This window comes from Zalophus californianus, chromosome 8 (genome assembly GCF_009762305.2).
Source record: "Zalophus californianus isolate mZalCal1 chromosome 8, mZalCal1.pri.v2, whole genome shotgun sequence".
Classification (NCBI taxonomy): Eukaryota; Metazoa; Chordata; class Mammalia; order Carnivora; family Otariidae; genus Zalophus; species Zalophus californianus.
The window spans coordinates 82,114,483-82,137,714 of NC_045602.1; the positions used below are offsets into that span (position 1 = coordinate 82,114,483).

Genomic DNA, 23,232 nt, shown 5'->3' on the forward strand with positions numbered 1-23,232 from the left:
TAGTGTTTCAGAGATACTGTGTTTTTTTTTTTTTTTTTTTTTTTTTTTTTTTTTTTTTTACAAATTGGCGCTTTGTGGCAGCCCTACATCGGGCAAATTTGTTAGTGCCATTTTTCCAAGAGTATTTGTTTACTCTTGTCTCTGTGTCAGATTTTGGTAATTCTCACAATATTTTGAAGTTTTTCATTATTATTATACTTGAATTGCTGTAATCTCATGAAAAACTTTGATGGATGAGGAGTTGCTTCCTATGAATGAGCAAAGAAAGTGGTTTTTTGAGATGGAATCTACTCCTGGTGAAGATGCTGTGAAGATTGTTGAAATGACAGCAAAGGATTTAGAATATGACATAAACTTAGCTAATAAAGCAACAGCCTCAGTTGGAGAAGATGGACTCCAATTTTGAAAGAGGTTCTACAGTGGGTAAAATAGTATTAAAGGGCATCATTTGCTACAGAGAAATCATTTGTGAGAGGAAGAATCAATCCATGTTGCAAACTTCACTGTTATCTTATTTTAAGAAATTGCCTTTAGCAACCACCACCCTGATCAGTCTGTAGCCATCAACATGGAGGCAAGACCCTCCAACTACTAAAAAGATAACCACTCACTGAAAGCTCAGATAATGATTCACATTTTTTAATTAAGGCATATGCATTGCATTTTTAGACATGGTGCTCTTGCACACTTACAAGACTACATACAGTATGGTGTAAAAGAGAAGCACTCTCAGTGCTGTGTGAATATAAGCTCATAACTTTTGTATGCATTGGGAAACCAAAAAGTTCATTTGACTTGCTTTATTGTGATATTTGTTTGCTTCATTGCTGTGCTCTGGAACTAAACTTACAGTATCTCTGACATATGCCTGTGTTTGTTTACAAATTTGTTCAGTATTGTTAGGTCCTGGGTATTGTCCTTGAATTTTTTTAAACTTAAGTGAATCAGAATTAATTTCATTTTGAGAATGTTTAATTTAATTAGATATTTTGAGATAATTAAGACTATTATAATATCAGGATTGGAAATTATGACCTTGGAAAAATGAATGTTTTGCTCATTATCACTCATAAATTAAACATGACTTGGGATTTCTGCTAAGTTTCAGTATACTTACCAATTAAAAAACACAGTTAACTAAAAAAAAAAGACACTGGATCAAAATAATCAAAGCCTTCCATTGTTTATGGTCATCAAGCCTTTGGTTGTCAAGTTTTATTTAACTTGTAGAAAACATGAAGGAAATTTACCACAGTATCTTGGTGGTAATGTAGTGCTAATGCTCTTCATATACTCTAGGTTTTAGAAGATTGATTTTTAAGCTTTTTTTTAATTAAAAAAATATTTTTGTCACAATTTCTCTAAGTGACAAAAGACTCTAAAAGGGAAGTTATTTCCGGGAAGTAAGGCGGATCTCCAAATGAAATTATGATAGTAGAAATGATCAGGATGAGAGGAAAATGGCAGGGATGACCAAAGAGTTCATAGAGCTTTCAGAATGGAACAACAAAACCAGACCAGCTTTCTTAGCTGGGTGCATTGTGCCTTCTAATATCTGATTTCAGAACGTGTCCATGTTTGTTTGCTTCATTGTTAAGTCTTTATGTTATTCTCAAAAGTACTTGAGGCAGCTTACATAAACATATATAAAATAACAGGTTAAACAAGTATGTGTTGAAGAGAAAATCAGGGTCACACAGGAAGAAAACTAAGGAAGGAAGGGAGGGAAAGGGGTGGGAAGCTGGGACATCACCTTTGTACATTTTGCCTCTGAGCCTTCCAGGTACCCAGGTTAGAAGAGAAGCAGTTTTAGTGCCATGAGAATATAAGCTCATCGAAGTTGGAGAGCACAGTTGACTCACTGTCACCATTCTGCGACACAGCAATATGTATTAGAACAGGCATGTGATAAATATGTATTAAATGAATAAAGATTTATAGTGTCTGTAAGATTAAAAATAATATTGGTCTGTGGAAACACAACTTCTTTTAGCATTCAGAAATTTCCTCCTGGTCTTCATGAGAAGACATTGTAGATGCAGGGACCAACATTCTTGGTAACATTTTGAAGAATAATGGGGCAAATTTTATGTGGAGCTTTCATTTATTTGTTTATATTTTATTAATTTGTTCATCGAGCATACATTTCTTGATCCAAGTTTTCCCAAGACACAGGGATTCAAAAAGTGTCTACAGAAGAGCAAGAGTGTAATTAAACAAATACGGGAAAGTGTTATAGGTTGTATAATATAGTCTCCTTGTGGAGTGCTGCTGGTACTCAACCCTTAGAAGAACATGTAGCACATAGTAGTGACTTGGTACCTATTTGCTGAGTGGATTTAGGAAAAGTTCATCAGACAGATGGAAAAGAAGAGCCTTCTAATCAGAAGGGGGCAAAATAGGAAAGGACTGGGGGAAATGCTGCTGGGGGCCCAGGAAGGAGGATGATATGTGTGGATGTGGCGAGCACTGGGGGCACTTGGTGAGACGTTAGTCTGTTAAAATAAACCTGAGTCCTATCTGGAATGCTAGCACAGGGAATTTTATTTAGTATTATGATCGTTTGTTAATTTTTTCATCAAAAACTGATCTTCAGCTAAAGGCAAGATAGAAGAGAAACCGAATATGTGTGATGCACCAACTCATTTGACACACATCTTTTTTTTTTTTTTCTTAGCAGATAAAGGTTGGTTTTATTGAGTAACTGATCTGTGTTACTGCCGAGGCCACTATGTACAGACAAAAGAGAGGGAGTTTTATTTCTTTGTCTCTTCCTCCTTGGACAGAGTCTTGATGATTTCCTCCTTCTTGGGCTGGAGCCACTCTTCACGGTGCTTGCGAGCCCCCCGGTCTTAGATCTGCGGGCCTCAGCCTGGTCAGCCAGAAGCTTCTTGCGAGCCTTGTCGGCCTTCAGCTTGTGGATGTGTTCCATGAGAATCTGCTTGTTCTTCAACACGTTCCCCTTCACTTTCAGGTAGAGGCTGTGATACATGTGGCAGTCGATCTTCTTAGATTCACGGTACCTTCTGAGGAGTCGGTGCAGAATTCTCATCCTCCTCATCCAGGTGACCTTCTCAGGCATTCGAGCATTGGCAGTACCTTTTCTCTTACCAATGCCCATATGTCTGCCCTTCCGGTGGGCCAAAGTGTTTTTACGGCACCAAGCCCGGGAATGGACAGTCACAGGCTTCCGGATGATCAGCCCATCTTTGATCAGTTTTCGGATCTGCTGACGGGAGTTGGCATTGGCGATTTCACTTGTCTCGTTGGGGTCCAACCAGACCTTCTTTTTGCCACAGTGGAGGACACTGGAGGCAAGCCTCTTCTGAAGCCTGAGCATACTCATGGCTGGGGCCACAGCACCGAAAGGAAAGAACTCTTGACACACATCCTTTTTTTTTTTTTTTTTTAAGATTTTATTTATTTATTTTAGAGAAAGCAGGAGAGCACAAGCAGGGGGAGTGGCAGAGGGAGAGGGAGAAGCAGGCTCCCCGCTGGGCAGGGAGCCCAGTGTGGGGCTCAATCCCAGGACCCCAGGATCATGACCTGAGCCGCCCAGGCGCCCTGACACACATCCTCTTACCTAACACCCCCATTATCCTCTCAAGTATTTTTCTTATTTTCCATATAAGAAACTGAAGTTCAGAGATTTGAATGATTCGCCCAAGATCACTGTCTATGAAAGAAAATTCTTACTCTTCTTAATTCAGTGAACTCTTCATTCTAAAAATGGGGGAGAACTTGGGGAAGGGAGCTGGTACCAGCAGATCTTGTCCTTGTGCCCAGGTTCATTGTATTCTGGAGGACCAGTCCCAAGTCTGCACTCAGCCACCTTGCCTCCTCATTTAGTCTTGGGGACACAGAGAACAATTGAAAGCTGTAACAAAGCTATGGGGTAATGTGTAGGGTATAAACATAAAACCCATTGTTTATTGTGAATTGCCTTTGGCGGTGAGACCCCATGCAGATTTTTTTGGCTTACCTCTGGCCATCTTCATGTGAGCAATAACATCTTTAGTTCCTACCATCAAGAAGACTTTTAGAGGCTAAGATCCCTGCCCAAGAGAGTGAATGCCCACAGAGAAAGGGGTTGTTTCATATTTTGTCTACTGAAGACTGACTTGTATTCAAGGTATTTAATATGCTTAAGTTTGTGTCTGCCACATGGTAGATGCTCATGAATATCAGCTTTATTATTCACCTCAGTTCATATTTTTGACAATTAAGCTCTCTCAGGGGATCAAACCTGAAACACCATACTTATGCTTGTGGCCTTGCAGATTCAGTGTGACAATCATAGCAACATAAAAATAGATTCGATATTCACATAAAGTATAGGCAATGAAGTTGTTTTATTATAGGATTATTATGAGTTAGAGTTGGTGCGTGAGTGTGTCTCTCTTCATCTCCTGGCCTTTCAGTAGAAAGGAGTGTGAAGGGAAAAAAGACCTTCTGCCCAAATCCGTAGAGATGATGAGAACCCAGCAGCTTTTTAGCCATCTCCCTGGTGCGTGGGTAATTTTTCAGGCTGCCAAGAGAACCCGAGGAAGAGATGCTGAATAGCTGTTAGAAATATTTTAGGAATCATGCAAAATTAGAGGAGTTGCAAATGACAGGCAAATGGTCTGATTTTCTAAAGAAGAGAGACACATTTTGACCCCTGGATGGTAAGTTCCATTTCATTTCTCAGTAAGAGTCTGATGGAAATTCTCAAAAAGGTGGTTTGTGAGCATCTGCAGAGGAAGCACACTCCCCGCAAAAATCCATTCTTCCAAGTTTCACAAAGAACAGGCCATGCCAGATAAGGGCCATTTCTTCTGAGATGGATTGCCAGTTGGATAGCTCAGAAGGTCATGTATTTGCATCTCAGCCAAGAGTCCTAATACAAATTGATTTTTATTTTATTTTAGTGCTTGTTGTGTGTCAAGCACTGTGACAAGCACTGGGGATAATGGAGCTAAAGTAGTTCAGTTTCATGATGTCAGAAGTACTCTGTGATATCAAATAGATGTGTATAAGTGAATGGTGGAAATAATTAGTTTGGTTACTAATAATTGATTTAACAAAGACACATTTTATAATGATGCTTATACATTTTTGGATAAACCACGAATGCTGAGAAAATGTTATTTATTGATGGACCTAATCCAGAAAGGTGATTTTTTTGTGTGTGACAAAGACCAAAATTGAGATAAATTTTAACAATAACAAAGTCCTACACTCCTTTCTGCTTATTTTAAAAATTTAATTGCTTGTATGTCTGTATGTTTGTGAATGTGTATGTTAAAGATTTAGTGTTAATGCATGGATCTTTACTATAAACTTTTGTGATATAAATAAAATAAAACCTTCCTGAAAAAATTCCTCCTTCTCTCCAAAGAACAGTGTTGGTACCTACAACTACACAACCACACCAATGCTGGGAGAGGGGTGGGTGGGGAGCAGTAGAATATGTCTAGGTTGTCCAGAAGCTCATTATTACAACCTCTGTGTGCTTCATTCTTTTTTTTTTTTAAAGATTTTATTTATTTATTCGACAGAGAGAGACACAGCAAGAGAGGGAACACAAGCAGGGGGAGTGGGAGAGGGAGAAGCAGGCTTCCCACAGAGCAGGGAGCCTGATGCAGGGCTCAATCCCAGGATCCTGGGATCATGACCTGAGCCGAAGGCAGCCGCTTAACGACTGAGCCACCCAGGTGCCCCTCTATGTGCTTCATTCTAATGAATCATTTTTTCCCACTAGGGCATGAACTCCTCTAGGTGAGGGCCTGTGTACTGTAACCTTAATATCTGGCAAAATGCCTGGACCCTCACAAGTTCTCAATAAGTACTTCTTCAAGATGTATTTCCTTCCTCAACACCCCCCCCAAAAAAAACCCTTCCTTTGATCTGATATTGCATTAATTATGGAAGAGCATCTGTATTAGTTTCTCATTGTTGCTGTAACAAATGATAAAAAGTTAGTGGCTTAACACAATACTAATTTACTGTCATTACAGTTCCAGAAGTCAGCAATCCCCAAAATCAGTGTTGGTAAAGCTATATTTCTTCCTCAGGGAGGCTTTCTGGAGAATCTGTGTTCTTTCCTCTTCCAGGAACTAGAAACCACCCACATTACTTGGCTTGTGGCCCCTTCAAACCAGCAACTCTCTGACCCTTTTTCTTGTCACATTTCTTTCTCTGACCACTCTGTTAGAAAAGATTCTCTTCTTTTAAAGATTCATGTGGTTAGATTGGACCTACCTGTATCATCCAAGATATTGCCATAAAGAGTAACCTATTCACAGATTATGTGATTGCAGTTAGGACTAGGGTGTGGACATCTTTGGGGGACCATTACTCTGCTTATCACAGCCTCCAAATCAGAAAGGTGGTAGTAATACGATATTAGACTCTACCCCGAATATTTTACTATGTCTCACTTCAATCAAATACTTGAAAATTATAGCAAAGAACCAGAACAGCAGGGAGATTTGGAATTGTGTCAATCTAAGGGATGTTTAAAGGAATAGGAAAATTAGCTTAGCAAAGAGAAGACCTACATTTCGGGGTCCTGTGGCAGTTGTGGTTTGAGGAGGCACGAAATGACCGCTTCTTCAAAATATCAGAAAATTCTGCCGCCTAACAGGATTGCACACTTGTGCTGTGCAATCTCAGAGGACTGAATAGGATTAATCTCGGAAACTTCAGGGAAGCAACTCTTGGAAGAAATTAAGGCAGGGTTGTATGGACATTAATGATGTCCTTCAATATAGCAGGCTATAAATGGCATGGCTCAATGACGTGGGGGTCTTACAAAAGAGATTTGAGCATTAGTACAGCTCAGGTGGACTGTCAAATTCCTTTTAAGCCTTACAGACACCAATTCTGTGACGTAGAATACCATTCATGACCTTCAGACACCTCCAACTGTGTGTAGCTAGAACTGGCCAAGGCCTTACATCCTTACTGAAGAGTCATTTCTTGCCCTCACCGAATCTGTATTTAAGGATGTGTCCCATACCAAGCAGAAGAAGTGGTGAAGGAAGCTGGTAGAGCTGATGCCTCTTCAGAAGATGCAGTAACTCATATTATTGTTGAAAATATATATTTAGGGGCGCTTGGGTGGCTCAGTTGGTTGGGCGACTGCCTTCGGCTCAGGTCATGATCCCGGAGTCCTGGGATCGAGCCCCGCATCAGGCTCCCGGCTTGGTGGGGGGCCTGCTTCTCCCTCTGACCCTCTCCCCTCTCATGCTGTTTCTCTCTCTCTCACTCTCTAATAAATAAATAAATAAAATCTTAAAAAAAAAAGAAAATATATATTTAAAAGAAAACAGTAGTCATAGAGATAGTACAAATTTTAAAATACTACAAAAATACTTAAAAATACTCTCTGGCATATTCAGACATGAAAAGAGAACAACTGTAGAAGACAAGGCATGAAGAAAGTGTTGATTCATTAGGTGGTTTGTGTAAGAATTAAGTACGACTCATGAGGAAGTTGGCTATTTAAAATGAAGGGAATAAAAGAAAGAGTAGACTAGATTCTTTCATCTTAATCCATAAAGTGACATATTTTGAGACTTTTTTAACCCATCCACTTTGGGGATGGTTATTTGAAGTAACTTGTACAAGATCTGGGAGCTGCTATAGAAAGTGCTGTTTTTATGTAAATGGCATATGTAGCATGAAAGTATTTTTTTGTACTTTAAATAGTTTGTTACTTTATTCTTGATCTTTTAAGTATACATCTGAACGTCTAGTTTATAAACCTGGACTCTACTTTGTGTTATGTGTTACATTAGACCACTTGACCCATAGATTATTTTGTATCTCAAAAATATCCAAAAGGAATTAAGAAATTAATTATAACTTCAGTTGTATTCAAGAGAACTCTTTGTGGTTTCTTATAGCTGTTATTTATCTGTCTTCAAAGAGAGTCTTAAGTGTCTGGCTTTGGGGTTGTAATGGTCATTCTAGACTAAGAGGAGCTTGTTCAGACACTTAAGACTTTGGGCCAGTACTGCCAATGACTTCACACCACTCCCATCTTCTTTCCACTTCTATGGATTACCCAACAGCAATAATGGTCATTCTAGCCAGCTCCTGATACTCCTCTCTACAGTCAAGGGAAGGTCAGCTATTTTTTGATTCCCATGGGAGAGAGACAGCTTCTCAATCAGTATCCTAAAATAGCTGGCCATTCTCAGCTGCTGGGCTGGAGTCCCTCCAGGGGAGAGCAAAGGGAACACAAATCCACCCACTTACATGAGAAGCCACCACAACATGAGCTAGGAGAGGCTTCTCAAGAAGATATTGCTTACTCAAAAAATCTTTCTTCTTCTTCTTCTTCTTCTTCTTCTTCTTCTTCTTCTTCTTCTTCTTCTTTTTTTAATTGAGAAGCTAGGTGTCTGCCATTTTTTAATTTCTTATTTTATTTAAAGAGAAACTAGTGACTTGAAAATGAGACTAAATATTGCCATCTTCTTTGGGGCTCTCTTCGGTGCTTTGGGGGTTTTACTCTTTTTGGTGGCTTTTGGATCGGATTATTGGCTTCTTGCAACTGAAGTGGGGAAGTGTTCAGGTGAACAGAATGTGCGTTTCTTCTTCCAAATACTGATATACTTGGTAGGGATGAAGATAGCCTTATGTATCCTCTTGAAATCAGAGAATAGTAGTGGAGTGCCTATTTCTTCACAGAAGAAATAGGTAGAAAGCTACTGACCATTATTGTTTGGGATGAAATACATTGCTTTAACATTTTCCTGGATGTGATAATTTAGGTTATGTACTTTGTGTTGACAGCAAGTTAATTCATTTGTGTTCTGTGTAGATAGAGAACGTCACTTTCCACCACGAAGGATTCTTCTGGAGATGTTGGTTTAATGGGATTGCTGAAGAGAATGATTCCAGTATCTGGAAGTTCTGGTACAGTAAGTGCAATTTAGCTTTATTTTCCCCCTTGTCATTAAAATAAGAATGAACAGCTTCTTATTTAGTACAGATCACTTACAAGATAGGATTGGATTCTTAACTGTAGAATCTTGATAGGACATCTTCAAAAGACTCATGAAGTGATTCTTTTTCAGTAAGTAGAAATGGCTATATGAATAATTATTTTATTTTCTAACTTAAAGTAGGAGTCTGAATATTTATGGCAAAACCAAATTATATGCTGTTTCCTTGCTCTTATTTAAAATACACTAACAACAACAACAACAAAAATCCTTGTATAATGAAACTTAATTACCAGCAACAGTGGATGAAAGCTCACTCTCTTTGGGCTTTAACCAAATTTGTAGGCAATATCAAGAAATGCCTGGCTTTTGATGTTTGCATTCTCTTATAGAAACTTGAAAGTTCTCTTTTGAAGTAGAATAACCTCTTAAAAATATGATTCATTCTTTTCACTGTATTTCCTATATTATATTAATCTTTGAAAATCAATTCACTGAAAATCACTAGCTTTTATCTTATTGCATTCAACAATAAAAGAACTGCTTATTACCCTGAAGGTTATTGTAGGTTGAAATTATTAGTCTCCTTATCAAATACTCCTGTGATATATCAAAATATGGCATTTACTCATATAATAATATATAATAAAAATATGAGATCTTAGAAGACAAGCAAGCTGACAGCAAGTTGGCATGTGTAAAAGTAACCAAGTAATGATGAAATGGAATTTTGCAAGAAATAGTTGACAGGTTTCTTATAGTCATTTTGGGGAAGAGAAAAAGCATGCAATCTGCCAATAAAAAGTATTTAGACTTTGATAGAGTGAGTCAGACTGTGCAAGACGAAGACTTTGCCAAGGACTTAGAGAAAGGAAGAATTTCACTCCTCCTTAAAGGGTACGCAGTGAATCTTCAAGTTTTCACAACATAAAAGTTTTTTCTTGTATTTTCTCCAAATACTAAAAATGCATTTGAATTATTAACTTGTATGACCTATCATTTCCATTTGTTCCCTAAAAATAGAATATAGAATACTTTTTATGTTAATCAGAACTGATCAAGGTTAAATCTAAGTTTATTAGATTTTTAAAACAATTAGTTTTTGAATACTTACTATGCACTAGGCATCATGTTAGGAACTGGAGGATATGGTTGTGAAAATAAATGAAGTGTAGTGCCTTTAATTTTAAGGTGATATTAGGGGCATTCTCTGCACTGAACTATGTAATGAGCTAGATGTTTTGGATGAATCCACTTTCCAGGTCCCCTGAGCTGCTTGATGTTTTTCCCCTTCATTTAACAGTTCTTTGAACCTATTGATCTAACCTGCAGTTTGTTTAGCTTGTGTGATACAGATTCCACATTTCTCTTCTGTTAGGAATGAGTCTTCACTCATTCTCTCAATAATAACTACCTTTGTTTGGTCGCCTTTCTAGCCAATCAGCCACCATCCAAGAACTGCGCACATGCTTACCTGTCACCATATCCCTTCATGAGGGGCGAGCACAACTCAACTTCCTATGATTCTGCTATTAGTAAGTACCTCTGTCCATAGAATGCCTCTGAGAGGGACTTGTTTTTCTGAAAAAAATAATTTAACATGTATCATTTCAACATTTTCTCTTGTATCAATCTGTTGTATATAAAATAATAGGATGCCATTTTTAATACACCATTTATAATTCTTATTGAATATAATTTAGGTTTAAAAGTAAAGCCATTGAGGGGTGCCTGGGTGGCTCAGTCATTAAGCGTCTGCCTTTGGCTCAGGTCATGATCCCAGGGTCCTGGGATCAAGCCCCGCATCGGGCTCCCTGCTCGGTGGGAAGCCTGCTTTTCCCTCTCCCACTCCCCCTGCTTGTGTTCCTGCTCTCGCTCTCTCTCTCTCTGTATCAAATAAATAAATAAAATCTTTAAAAAAAAAGAGGAAAGCCATTTTAATTTACTTGCTACTTATAAAGATAATTTTTTACATGTGTTTTCTGATGTGGAAATAATGATGTTTATTAGGAACAACTTCTTCTTATGGGTTTAACTGACCTGAAACTAGTCTTACAATGAAAAATAATTGTAATATACACCCTACCTTTACAACATTGTTTTTGCAGCTATTGCACATACAAATATGATTATACTACCGTTTTTCTACAAAATGACTGAACTTTGTTATATGTGATAACTCATAGAAGAAGAATAGTCAAATATCATTAACTGAGAGTCATGATTACCTAGTTTCTTTTATATTTTCATACTGTTTGTTCTAGGGAAAGTACACAAACTTAGTTTGTACAGAAAATACATAATATATGCTTAAATCTAGTTTTATAGAAAGTATTTGAGCTCAGTGTGTCAGCTTTATTCTCAGCTGGTTTCATGAAGTTCTTAATAAAGGGTGTTTAACATAATCTTAACATTAAGAGTTGGTTCAGAATTTACCAACGTCATAAACAGGGACAAAAATACTTTTTTTTTCAAAGATAATAAGTAATGTATTTAATGTTCTGAATAAAGTTGTATTAGTCAGTATTCTCCAGAGAACCAGTAAAAGGTATACAGGTGGGGGTGGGGGTTGGGGAGCGAAAATGATTGATTTATTGGATTGATGGAGAGATTTTAAGGAATCAGCTTATGCCATTGTGGAGGCTGGCAAGTCTACAATCTGTAGGACAAGGCTGCAGACTGGATAAGAGTTGCTACTGCGGTCTTGACTCTGAAGGCTGGAAACTCTGGTAGAATGTCTTCTTTAGGAAATCTCAGTCTTTGTTCTAAGGCTTCAACTGATTGGACGAGGCTCACCCCCATTATGGGAAGTCTAACCAAATTAATGCATAAGATTAACCATCACAAAACTTAATAAATCTTTACAGCATGCATAATTTTTTTCATCTTTTTATAAAAATCTGTATTTCTATACCTTATAATTCTAAGTTCGCTGAAGGCAATAACATCTGCTTATATCACATGATTAACACAACATATTATGGAGTGGATATGGGGTCTGGATAGGAAAATAGGTGAGCTGACACACAGCCATGCCTGTCCATCAAAATTGCTTGTGCTTCAAATGGCTATGGCTTTTGGCCTTGAGAATGTGCAGTGTGGATGCTCTTTCCCATTGAAAACTGCACAAGGCAGTTCCCATTTGTCAAAGCCCTTTGCATCCTGTGTGACATGGACCTTGTCACTGATAAGAGAAGAGATGGCATAGCAAAGAGTAGGAGAAACCATTTTGTATTACAAAAAGTTGCAAAAAAAGTATTCCCCTGACATTCTTATTTTTGTAAAATGGACTAAAATGGTACAGGGTTGACTTTCCACAGCATTAGGCATTTGCATAATTAGGATTGTTGTTGATACTCATATGTTCAGGTCCTATGATGAGATAGGTATCATGGACAATATATATTTTAAAATGAATCTACATATTTGAAAAGTCTGCACCTCAAGGAAATAGAAGAGAACTTGAAAAACAAGGTGACATGATCTAAGCATAATAATTATGATGGAGATGGATAGTAAGTGCGTGTCACAAAAATTATACTGCAATTACGCTTAGAATTATTATGTAGCACTGCATATAATTACTGTGTCATTTTTTGGATCTGATGACAAAAACATATTCCAATTTTTTTTTGTTTTAAATTATCAGACTCCTCTTTGGCTCACATATTGTAACTCCCTATTCACTTTAAGCAACTTTATCAAACACTTTAGCAAAAATAACTGAGATGGGAAGAAGTATGTCCTACAACAGAAATATCATATACTATATTTCATTTACCTTCATACTAATGTACAGCGATATCTAACATTATATTTGGGTGATTTTTTCTTATGGTTTCCTTTATCCAAGACAAGGGACATAGATATCGTTAGAAGAGTCTTACCTGATTGAAAGTGAGTATTTCCTAGTTAGTGAGGCCATCTAGTCTTTAATAGACTCCATCGCCACTCTTTGGCTTCATGTAGCCTTATAATGATCAGGCATTATACATTTGCTAATTTATCTTGGCTAAATTCAAAGTATTGTTTGTAAAATCTGGTGCATTCCAGCCTGGCAAATAATTGGTAAAATGGCTTTGTATTCTCCTGAGTTTTTGCAGGGGCAGTGAGCCAGTATTGAAATCAGTGAAAATAATACAGTGGTATATAATTTTTCTGGAAAGACTATTTTGCAATCATTGGGTGCTACTGATGAAATTATTCTATTTCATAACATGGAGACTGAGACTCAGATAAACCACGTGGCACTGTTTTCACACAGCTGATCATTGGCAGAACTAATGCAAAGGCCCAAGTCTCTGGATTTTGTTTATTGATAATCTTATAAACTACAGTGAATGAAAAGGCAAATTTTAGTGTTTGCCGTTAAATCTTTTTAAGTATAAGTCTTTTCATTGGATCTCAGCAAAAGAACAATTCTAACGTTATGTTGGCTTTTTCTACTTTTCTATCTGATCCTGATAAGGTCTAATTTAGTGTTTCCTTTATTTATTTTTGCCTCAAATACATATTCTAAAATTTGGTTATGCTCAAATCTAGTTATTTGAATGGTTGCCCAAGCCTAGAGAGGTTGTTAAAGTAGGATTGTGTATATCGAAGTCCTTTAAACAATTCCATTACCTTTTGATATCTGTCAGAATTTAGATTTTCTGGTTTGTTTCATGATTAAACTCAATCACAGTTCGTGTATTCCGTATCATTTGGAATGATGTACAGAACATAGATTGATTTTCTAGATAATTGAGCCCCTGAGTGAATTAGTCATTTTGTTGGTGCCCCACAGGCTTTGGCCACATCTATATCAAAGTACTCATTATAAGTAACTGTAATTGTTTACCTTAGTTTCTTTATTTGTTGGAACTCCCTAAAGGCACAGAATGTATCTTACTCATATTTATATCCCAGAACCAGAACCTAGTATAGTGCATGGTACTGAGTAAACGCTTACATATCTCTATGGAATGACTTAGTGCAAAAACTCTTTGGCTTTCCTCTTAAGCAGAATATATTGAACATAATTTCTCCTTTTCTTGGTGAGTTGGAGCAAACACACACACCATGACCTTCCTTGAGTTTCTCAGAATCAGTGTTTGCCCTCATGCTTTAGGGCCTTTGTACATGGCGTCGCTCCTCTCCAAATGCTTTTCCTTCTTCCCCACCACTCCCCCCTTCATTTCTCTAACAAGCAGGCTCATCCTCCAAGCTAGTACATACTTCAGTTTTCTAAGGAAGACTTCCTTTCCAGCCCTCTGCTCCACTAGTACACGGGGCTGGACCAGGTTCTCCTTTATCAAGACCATTTTTTTTTTTTTTTTTTTTTTTTGAGTACTCTCCATGTCCAACCTGGAGCTAGAACTCACAACCCTGAGATCAAGAGTTGCATGCTTTACTGACTGAGCCATTCTTTAATTTGACTATCCATAGCACAGATTTTGTTTACTTGTGTAATTTTGAATTTCCTTCCCAGTTCAACTCTAAACTCCATGGCAGTGATATCTTGTGTGTTTGGCTCACTGGTGTACCCACTATAGACTGAATGCTAAATGAATACTTTGGGAGAGTCTCCTTGCTACCCTATGCTGTGGTACTAATACTGATGCCCTAAGGAACTGTTGGTACATGTAGGAATTTTTCAAACCTTTACAAAATGGACTTAGATTACTCTTAAATTGTTTTTCATACTTTTAAAAATAATTTTTAGGTCTTCAACACTGCTGTCACATGTCAGCTGTTCTTTGCTTTTATTGTCAATGTTTATTTATTTCGTATTATTTTCTGGTCTTCTTTTTTTTCACCCTTAATGCAAAATTGTAGGGTAAAGCAGACTATGGAAGACTAGAACAGGAAGGAGGCAGGTAGGCACACTAGTCAGCCATGTGTTAGGTTGTAAGTGACAGAAAACTAATGAGCTAAAAAATAAGGACAGTTTTCCTTCCACAACAAGGTCAGAAGCAGGGGCCACAATGATGCTGTCAGGTCCCCGGGAGCTTTCAGGCTTTCCTCCCACCATCCTTGGGAGGTGCACAATTGCCGCCATGGTCTTCCATCTTCAGAAGAGCAGAGTGTCCCTAGAATTCTCCAGTAGATTTCTGCCAATGCTCTAGTCATCAGGACAGTGTCATGTGGCCACTGTAGGCTGGGACCTGGAGTTGCTGGCTCTCTGTTAGAGGAGGAGAAGGGAGAAGGGCTGGGAACGAGTGTTGATCCCTTGAAAGATCAACAAATCCTCAGGGCTTGAATGAGGGCAGGGCAGCAAGGATGAAAAGGGAATAAGGGAAATAGATGATATTTAAAGTGTTAATGTGTAGGGACGCCTGGGTGGCTCAGTGGGTTAAGCGGCTGCCTTTGGCTCAGTTCATGATCCCAGGGTCCTGAGATTGAGCCCTGCATCAGGGCTCCTTGCTCGGGAGGGAGCTTCTCCCTCTCCCTCTGCCTTCTGCTTCCCTGTTTGTGCTCTTTCTCTCAAAGAAATAAATAAAATCTTTAAAAAAAAATTAAAAAAAGAGTTAATGTGTAAAACTTGGTAGCCAAACAAAAGAAAGCTGGAGGAATCTAGGATGATGAAGAAATTCCCTTTTGAAGAAGGCATAATTCATAATTTAAACAATGTGCAATAAAGTGTAAGATAATCACCTCCATCCCAATGATAAATACTATTTTAGGGTATTTCTTGCCAATCCTTTTATATGCATATTGTACATAGTTTTAATTATTATAAACATGTATCTTTGCTAAGTTAGCAAGCATATCTCCACATTTTTACCTAATGATTTCTTAAATTTTAAATGTTAGTTGCTACCTCCACATTAAAACTAATTTTGTGAAAAAAATAAACGTGAAAAAACTTTAAAAATAAAAATAATTTTAGGCGTGTAACATGTTTCATAATTTGCATTAACTCTTTGGATTATATTTACATAAGTGTGAATGGTGAATCAGAAGGTAGGAATAGGTTTTCTTTGTTATATCATGCCATTGTACCACATTGCTTGCCAACCAGTAATGAACTGTGAATTATTTCAGCTAAGAACATTTGGTAAGGAGGACAGAAATATGAGCACTAGGAGGAAGGGGTCACATTTGAAAGTGGAGGATGGGGATTTAGTTTGGATTTCAACATTTTAAAGTTGGGTTGATGGTAAAACACCATTGCGAAATATTTCAGCATGTAGCTTGCTGTGCAAAACTGACTTCCCTAAAAGACATTAATTAGAACAGCAGATACTGATGAGGAATTACAGAGGTGGTTTTTGATATCAGATATAATCTTTAAGAAAAAAGTCATAGAAAAGGAGGTGGTAAAATATCAATTATACTTAGGCGGAGAAGGAAAGAAGCAAAGACAGTCCACAAAGTTGAAAGGAAAAGAAGCCTTGAGAAGCAAGCTGATGAGCAGGCTGTCCACTCAGTCAGAGGGTTTGGTGATGGAGAGATTCTTGGGAAGGAGGTGGTGGCCCTCAGTGACAAATGCAGAGTGAGTGGGAAAGAGAGGGGCACAAAGCAATTGGAAAGATGGGATAATGCAAGAGTTCTGGTGGTCACTGATAGCTGTCCCCACCGAAGACTCAGCTACAGAGGCATCTCTTTCTAAACCTAAACCCACATGCCCTGCTGGTTTGGCCTGAGACTTGTAGGCCTGCTGCTCTGTACCCCACTCCTGCTTACTGCCTGTTCCTTTGGATTGGACCTGAGGGCCCTGCCCCCTCTTTGCCTGGCAATGCCCTTCCTCCCCCAGGGAACCATTCTGTTTTCCTGCACATTCTGTCACCTGACGATAACCCTACCCCAGGCTTCCTCCTCCTTCTCCTCTCCCAAAAGGAGAGGTCAGAAAGCAGAGATGCTCATAAAGGCGGCAGAGCAACAGAATGATGGGGGTGTGAACCCTCATACGGGATGTTTAGGGAATGGGCAGCGAGGAAGTTGAGACCTTTGTGCTTAGCCAGCACTTGAACTTGGAGTAGCTACCAAAAGAGCACAGGATTTACAGAGAATACAAAGTCCTTATAAAAACAATCACATGCACACACACGCATACACACACACACACACACACACACAGGCACACCATCTTGCTTTACTATACAAGGCAAAATAAAATATAAATACCCTTATATTTGACAATTTTAAATAGCACAGAAATGAATTAGGATTTGAGTCTAAAGTTAATGTAAACACTTAAATAACTAAGAAGACATAGCAACATGTCCTAGGTATCTTACTTCATTGGGATGACCTCCTGCTTCCTGATCAATAATGCTGGTGTAGCTGGGTCGTATTTACCAATTTTCTCATGTTCAAATATGGTGAATCTGGACATTGTCTTAAATTTACCAAACTTCCTTCCATTCTGCTTTAGTTATATAGTAAAAAACCTACACTGCAAAATATGATGGAAAATACAGTTCCTCCTTTTTTTGGTCATAAATGTCAAGTACCTAGGTATTGAGAGATACCTTAACATCCACTCAATGTCCTACTATTCATTCAGACATTTGGGATTACACAGCCATGGCGACAGAAACAGTGTGATATTACAGGGTGCCCGCAGTTTCCGATTTCTGGCTGACTTTTTATCTGTTACCCAGGGAAGGCTCTATTGCATTCAGGTTGGAGGGCACTCATAGGGCCGCTCACTCAGCCTTCCAAAGCTGTAGCTCATGAGGATACAGTTGGCTTTCCAGTTCCAGGGCCCAATATCAAAGCTGTAATTAAAAATCACTTTTTCAGTGGGTGTTATTTTGTGTTCCCTACAATTTATTCATGTACATCTAAGGATTGATTGACAGCTTATGTAACATCCCTGCACTAATGGGGGAGATTACCTTCTGTAAACAAGACTGTGTGTTTGTGGCTTGGCTTCCCTTCACAGAGGACAGGCTCCAGACTCTACAGAGGCTTTTGGTGATATCTCTTAAAATGTCAGTCACACTCAGAAGTAGAAATCTCCTCCAATCATAGAGAACCTCTTGGTGCCAGGCTATCTCAGCCTTAACAGTATTGACATTTGGGGCCAGATAATTCTTTGTTGTGGAACTGTCTCGTGCATTGGAGGATGTTTAGCAGTACCCCTGGCCTTTACCCACTAGATGCCATTAGCACCCCTCAGTTGTGCTAATCAAAAACGTCTCTTAACATAGCCAAATTTTCTGGGCTGGGTGGGCACAAAATCACCTCTGATTTGTGGTGATTTTGTGGGACACTCTAGATATGCATTGCTAACACTTCTGAGGACCCAAGCTCTTCTTCAGAATTAGACTCATTCTGTGCCCAGCTCCATGTCTCCAAGGCTCAAAAGCACATAAATAATGATTATTTCCTTCTTCCATGCAGAATATGCAGACAAAAAAGGAGCATGGAGCTGATCTGGGTCTCTCTCATCTTTAAATATTACTGCTTCTGCTCCAAGTTGTGGGTCTGTTCTTAGGAAAGATATTTACTCAATCCAGTGGGGAAGAATATTGAAGAACTACTGTATCCTGGGCACTGTCCTGGGTGCTTTAGTGTCAGCCCTAAATTCTTGCCCTTATGAAGCTTTCATTGTAGGGGGGCGGAGGCAGGTGATAGACAAAATAAGTCAGTCAAGTAGTTGGAGGGAAATAAAAGAGGATAGTGTGTGTGTGGAGGCAATCTCAATATTAAATAAGGTGACCACAGAGGTGATGTCTGTTTTGAGTTTGCCAGCCCTGACTGAATGGGGCTGTGTCATCCAGCTAACTTGCCATGGTTCCTTGATCCCTGTTTTGAGGACTAGATGGATGCTGTACAGAGAGTACTTAGCACAGGGGCTGGCTTGTGGTAAGGGTTCTATGGGAGTTACAAGTTGAACTTTCAGCCAGTATGTCTGTGTTCACTACCTGGAACCAGTGCTTCCTGGCTCTGGCTTCTTTACCTCCACAAAGCTCACTGTACTTGTTGGTAAAGGGGAGATTAGTATAGTATTAACTCACACAGTTGTTAAAATGAGAAGAGATAATAATACAAATGCTTAGCAGAGTAGTTGCCCTGTAGTTGGTGTTCAATAAATGTCAGCTATTTTTATAGCAATATACCAATTTAGAGCACTGGAAATAAGTCCTCATTGAGGACATGTGAATTCATCATAGCTTCTCCCCAGTGAAATGCTTCCTGCTCTCTGAAGTGGAAGTGTGTACATGTGTGTATGTGTGTGTGCAGTCACATCAAGCCCTTGATAGATTTTCTGGTAAAGAATAAGGACTTCAAAAGTAGTGTTCATTATCATTATCATTATCATGATCACCATCATCCTGGTACAAGATAGTTAATATTAACATCTGTATCAGCCAAGCTTTGCCACTGTTTATCTAGTAATTTTGATTAAAATTCATTCAACAGATATTTATTGAGCACATACTATGTACCAGGCACTGTTCTAGGTTCTGGGGAGCAGCAGGGTACAAAACAGATGGAAATCTCTGTCCTTGTAGGGCTGACATTCTGGAGAGGGCATACACATAAGGCAAGATAAAAAAAGTCAATTATATAGCATATTGGAAGATGACAGTGCCCTGGAAAAACAAAACAGGGAAAGAGGCTGGAGATGAGGGGCTGACAGAAGTGAGGGTAATAAAAACTCTGTAATGTGGTCAGAGGGAAGCTTGGCTCTGAGAAAATGATATGGAGTGGAGACTTGTAGGAAGTGAGGGAGTGAGCCATGTGATATCCAGAAGAGTGTTCCAGGTAGAGGGAACATGAGATGTAAAGTCCAGAGGCTAGAACATGCCTGATGTGTGCAAAGAACACAAAAGTAGTCAGCACAGCGGGAAGAGATGGAGTAGGTAGAGTAGAGGAGATGGTGAGGGAGGTGAGGGTGTAGGGGGAGGCTGGGCCAGTGTAAGGACCTTGGCTCATGTTCTGAATGAGAGGAAAAGGGGGTTAATGGATGGTTTTGACCTGATTTGTGTTGTAAAAGAATTCCTCCAGTTATTGCATTGTTAATGGACTGTGGAAAGTCAAATGTGGAATCAGGTGGACCGGTTAGGAGGTTTGCTGTATTCCAGATGGCTAACACAAAGATATTAGGAAGTAAAGATTTGTCTGAATCTGGCACGGTCCTTTTAAAATTATTTAACAACCAGTAAGAAATCTACAAAGTGGACAATACCAGTAACACAACACAACAAAACAAAACTCTTAGTCCAGATTGCTACGTACCTTAAAATATCAGTTTTCCCTTTTTGTAGTTTTTTTTTTTTTTAAGATTATTTATTTATTTGACAGAGAGAGACACAGTGAGAGAGGGAACACAAGCAGAGGGAGTGGGAGAGGGAGAAGCAGGCTTCTCATGGAGCAGGGAGCCTGATGTGGGGCTTGATCCCAGGACCCTGGGATCATGACCTGAGCCGAAGGCAGATGCTTAATGACAGAGCCACCCAGGTGCCCCCTTTTCATAGTTTTTAAAAAGTTTTTCATTGTAGAAATTTCCAAACATTTACAATAATTATCAACATATTTTCTAGTATATGTGCTGCCAAAGTGAGCACAATAATTATCAACACATTTTCTAATCAAATGATTATTACTGTGAATTTTGAAAGTTCTTTATATATTCTAGATGAGTCTTTTACTGAATATGTGTTTTCCAAACAATTTCTTCCCAATCTGTAGCTTATCTTTTCATCACCTTAACAAGGTCTTTCACAGAGTAAAAGTTGTGAATTTGGTGAAGTTCAATTTATGGAGTTTTTCTTTTATGGATCATACTTCTGGTGTCATATTTGCCAAGCCCCAGGTTCTGAAGATTTTTCTCCTCTTTTCTTCTAAAATTTTTAGAGTAAAAGTTGTGAATTTGGTGAAGTTCAATTTATGGAGTTTTTCTTTTATGGATCATACTTCTGGTGTCATATTTGCCAAGCCCCAGGTTCTGAAGATTTTTCTCCTCTTTTCTTCTAAAATTTTTAGTTTTATGTTTTACATTTAAATCTATGATCCAGTTTGAGTTACTTTTGTGTAAGGTGTATGATTTACAGTTTTTCAAATGTGTGTTCCACTGCTTTAGCACCATTTGTTGGAAAGACTCTCTTTCCCCCATTGAATTGCTTTTGTACACATGTTAAAATATAATTGGTTATACTTGTGTGGGACTGTTTCTGGACTATGTGTCCTGTCCTATTGATGTATATGTCTGTCTCTCTGCCAGTGCCACACCATCCTGATTACTTTAGCTATATCTTGAAGTTAGAGTGAATGATTCATCCTACTAGGTTCTTTTTCAAAATTATTTTAGCTATTCTAGATCCTTTGCATTTCATTATGACATTTAGGATAGTCTTTTCTATATCTATAAAAAAATCTTTCTTGGATGATAGAATTGCCTATATCAATTTGGGAAGAATTAATTTTATTATGTTGTATCTTTATTATGTTGAGTCATCCGATCTGTGAATGCAATATATCTTTCCATCTATTTAGATCTTCTTTAATTTCTTTCACCAGCATTTTGTAGTTTTCAGCTTACAAATCCTGAATGTGCACTATTGGATTTACATCTAAGTATTTCAATTTTTTGAGCAATTATAACTGCTATTATATTTTAAATTGTGGTTTCTATGTGTTTATTAATAATAGAAATCTAATTGATTTTTTAATGTTTACATTGTATTCTGAGACCTTCTTTGCTGAATTTACTTAGTAGTTTTAGGAGGTTTTGTTTTGTTTTATTTTTTATTTTTTGTAGATTATTTGGGATTTTCTACATAAAGAGTCATGTCGTTGGCATATACAGACAGTCTTATTTCTTCCTTGCTTTTTTGTATGCCTTTTATTTCCTTTTCTTGCCTTATTGCATAGGCTGTAACTGGTGAATATCAACAGTGAGAGCAGACAGTCTTGCCTCATTTCTAGTCTTCAGGAGAAACAATTCAGTATTTTTTCGTTAAGTATGATGTTGCTATAGATTTCTTTGTGCAGATGTTCTTTATTGACTTGAGGATGTTCCCCTCTACTCCTTATTTCCTGAGAGTTTTTTTTTGTCATAAATGGGTGTTGAATTTTGTTAAATGTTTTCTTCTGCATCAATTGATATGGTCACAATACTATTCTTCTTTATCATATTAATATTGTATATTACATTTATTGATTTTCAAATACTGAACCAGCCTCTTGTCATAGGAATAAACCCCATATGTTCATGATAAATAATTCTTTTTATACATTGCTGAATTCTATGTTAATATTTTATTAAGGATTTTTGCATCTGTATTTATGAAGGATATTGGTCTGTAGTTTTTTTACTGCTTATCTAGGTTAAGTATCTGTAATAATGATTTCATAAAGTAAATTGGGAAGTGTCTTTTCTTTTTCTGTATTCAAGAAGAGATTGTGGAGAATTGGTGTTAATTCTCTTTAAATGTATATATTTGATAGAATTTACTAATGAAATCATCTGGGTCAGGAGATTTAACTTTCAGGGAATTTAGAATTATAAATTCAATTTCCTCAATAGTTACAGGGCTATTCAGATTATGTATTTAACAAGTGATTTGTGATAGTTTGTGTTTTTCTAGGAACTGGTCCGTTTCATCTAAGTTGTAAAATTTACATGTATAGTTCAAAATATTCCCTTTTTGTTGAAAATAGAGCTACCATATGATCCAGCAATTGCACTACTGGGTATTTACCCCAAAGATACAAACGTAGGGATCCGAAGGGGTACATGAACCCCGATGTTTATAGCAGCCATGTCCACAATAGCCAAACTGTGGAAAGAGCCAAGATGTTCATCAACAGATGAGTGGATAAAGAAGATGTGGTATACATATACAATGGAATATTATGTAGCCATCAAAAAAAAAGGAAATCTTGCTATTGCAATGACGTGGATGGAACTGGAGGGTATTATGCTGAGCAAAATAAGTCAATTAGAGAAAGATATGTATCATATGACCTCACTGATAGGAGGAATTCTTAATCTCAGGAAACAAACTGAGGGTTGCTGGAGGGATGGGGTAGCTGGGTGATAGACATTGGGGTGGGTATATGCTATGGTGAGCATCGTGAAATGTGCAAGACTGTTGAATCACAGATCTGTACCTCTGAAGCAAATAATACACTCTATGTAAAAAAAAAAAAAGAAGATAGCAGGAGGGGAAGAATGAAGGGGGGGAAATCAGAAGGGGAGACGAACCATGAGAGACTATGGATTCTGAAAAACACACTGAAGGTTCTAGAGGGGAGGGGCGGTGGGAGGATGGGTTAGCCTGGTGATGGGTATTAAAGAGGGCACATTCTGCATGGAGCACTGGGTGTTATGTGCAAACAATGAATCATGGAACAC

At 38.1% G+C, this 23,232-nt stretch overlaps 1 protein-coding gene and 1 pseudogene across 4 annotated transcripts in view; one reads left to right on the top strand and one right to left on the bottom strand.

Moving 5' to 3' along the window:
- Window positions 1-23,232, top strand: part of TMEM182 (transmembrane protein 182) — a 102,073-nt gene that overhangs the window by 16,305 nt on the left and 62,536 nt on the right. For 3 of the 4 annotated variants that reach the window (XM_027620519.2, XM_027620522.2, XM_027620520.2), the window contains exons 1-3: window positions 8,255-8,574; window positions 8,813-8,912; window positions 10,373-10,471. In XM_027620519.2, coding sequence (XP_027476320.1) covers window positions 8,443-8,574; window positions 8,813-8,912; window positions 10,373-10,471 — 331 coding nt within the window. In that variant the 5' untranslated portion in view covers window positions 8,255-8,442. Of the gene's footprint in view, window positions 1-8,254; window positions 8,575-8,812; window positions 8,913-10,372; window positions 10,472-23,232 lie in introns of those variants that run through there. The other variant, XM_027620521.2, reaches the window with a different exon arrangement.
- On the bottom strand, window positions 2,681-3,346 carry LOC113936947 (annotated as a pseudogene).